The 2,500-nt window shown below is 37.3% G+C and overlaps 1 protein-coding gene across 1 annotated transcript in view; it reads right to left on the minus strand.

The window, feature by feature from the left end:
* The window catches only part of cfap61 (cilia and flagella associated protein 61), a 33,055-nt gene that overhangs the window by 20,763 nt on the left and 9,792 nt on the right, over nucleotides 1–2,500 (minus strand). The window contains 1 exon segment of the mRNA XM_055149740.1: nucleotides 1,472–1,611. Within this exon segment, the coding sequence (XP_055005715.1) occupies nucleotides 1,472–1,611 (140 nt within the window).

A 2,500-nucleotide genomic window follows, 5' to 3' on the forward strand; every position in this document is an offset into this window, starting at 1 on the left:
CACACACACACACACACACACAGACACACACAGACACACACACACACACACAGACACACACACACACAGCGGTGGATTAAAGACACACTTTTTTTTGGTGATCATCTAAAAGTAAAAGAAACACGACCACATTAACATCATCACATCAAAGGTGACGTCGCCCCCTGTGGGCAGATCAGGGCAGTGGATTCCACGCTGGGACTCCTGCGTGTAGCGCACAACGAGATGATATTATTATTTGTTTGTTTATTTCTTTCATAAAGTATAAAACGACATTAACAGTGTCGTAAGATTAAACACACAAGAAATGAAAGAAAAGGAGCAGAAAGAAGAGTCGTCGTCTCACGTTCTCTGCCCCTTTTCCAGACAAAACGCCAACACCGAGAGTCACTTTAAAACTTTTCAAATCAATTCATTTAATTTCAGTCACAATTATTAAACACTTGCAAACAGAGATCTTCACTTTTATGCACAACAACTTAGTTTTCTTTAACATGCAAACACATTGCACTGGATTTTTAAAATACTGTTATTGTTCTTGATCCTTTGATTTCTTCAAGACTTTTCCGTAAATCAACTCTTTCACAGCGACGCTTTGCTCCGTGACCTCAGTTCTGAATCTGTTTTTTTTTTTTAAAAACATGTCCATTTGTTTTAAATGGTAGTGGACTGTTCTCATGTCAAGATCCATCTCGAGAGTCTCACACTATTTAACAGGGCGACCAATCACAGAGCAGCACTGAGATTTGGGCGGAGTCAAAGGCAAAGCACCAAAACGAACCAAAACGAACCAAAATGACGGCGACAGAGACGGGCTTAATGTCAGAATTAAAGAGCTTTATGTGTTTGTGGACGGGAGCATGTTGGTGCTTTTCTCTCGGATGTATCAAAAATTAGATTTTTTTGTCTGGTTCTGCTTTTGTGATGCTTCAACCAATCAGATTATGACACGATCGTCAGAGGATTGTGCGTTTTCCGAGAAGGGAGGAAGAAGACAAAGTGAGTGTGAGGCTGCTCTACCTCGGCCCACTCCCACATCCCGCTCACAAATCCAAAGAGACGAGGATCAAAGTCCCGAGACCGAGACTGGAGGAGCCGGATCGAAGGACGACACGACGAACATGAAGCACCAGCAGCATTTTAAACAAGAACAAACCACAAACATGATCCAGGAAGAAATTCACTCAGCTTTAAAATCAGAATAAACCAAACGCTCCCACAGGAAGAATCATTTTCATCAGGAATTAAGTGTGTCAACATTGAACTGGACTTTTTAAAGTAGAATTCATTTTTATTCAGAATTAAGTTTTTATTCTAAATTAAATCATTTTTATTCAGAATGAAATTATTTTTATTCAGAATTCAATCCCTCATGTAAACGTGACGTCACAAATCGATCTCGGTCTTGAACGCAGGAGAAGAGAGAAACTTCAGACGGGTGAGGAGAAGATGTGAAAGTCTGAGTTTGTACCTGGGCTCATGATTCTTGTCGATGGCGAAGAGCTGGATGAGGAAGGCTCTGTGAGAGTTAAACGCCTCCTCTTCCTCCCTCCTCTCCTCCTCTTCCTCTTCCTCCTCCTCTTTTCTCTCTTTCTCCTTTTTCTCCTCCTTCTGCTCACGACAAACAAACTAAACAAGTCTCGGACACAAACTCTTGCTGCAGGATTCATCTCAACCAAATCAAAATAAAAAAAAAATATTTTTATCATAGTTCTGTGGAGTCGGCTGAACAAAGTTTCTCGCTGCTTCCTGTTTCTCGTCATGGATCAAAAATAACTTTCTAAGACGTGAAAATAAACTTGTTGCTGTAAAAGAAGAAACGTGTTTGTCCACAAAACTGCAACGATTTTTTCAGATTCATCCTTCAGCACCAAGACTGGTTTTTTTGGTGTTGATTGGTTTAATTTGAAATAAACTTTAAATTAAATATTGGAACTAGAGTTTTGTTTGGTTTTTTTGACACTAAAGCAGAAAAATGAAAATAAATGAAAAAGAAATAAAAACCTGTTTTTCGTTCTTAATTGAAATTCAAAAGAACGACTGGTACACGGACCTATTTCCAATATTTAATTTAAAGTTTATTTCAAATTAAACCAATTAAAATGTATTTGAATGTTGATATTTTATTCTCTCTGGTTTATTTGAAGTTCTGCTGCTCAGTGTGAACCATGGATCTAGAATAAAAACTTTACTAAAACTAAAACTCAACTGAACAAAGTTTCTCGCTGCTTCTTGTTTCTTGAGTTTAATAATGAATTTCTAAGACAGAAAAACAACCTTTTATTTATTTATTTTTTTTCAGGTTCGTCCTTCAGCAGCAGAACTTCAAATAATGGAGGTCGAAATTAAAACTGTTTTCCCATTTTATTGTTTTCGTTCTTAATTGAAATTCAGCAGAACAAATCGTACACGGATCTCTCCTGTTGACGTGTTTCAATTGTGAACTTTGAATCATTTTAATAAAACATAAATTACAAAAATTAACATGAAAAAAACACAA

The sequence above is a fragment of the Boleophthalmus pectinirostris genome, unplaced genomic scaffold (assembly GCF_026225935.1).
Source record: "Boleophthalmus pectinirostris isolate CB_2022bp ecotype Guang Dong unplaced genomic scaffold, ASM2622593v1 HiC_scaffold_13, whole genome shotgun sequence".
Taxonomy (NCBI): domain Eukaryota; kingdom Metazoa; phylum Chordata; class Actinopteri; order Gobiiformes; family Gobiidae; genus Boleophthalmus; species Boleophthalmus pectinirostris.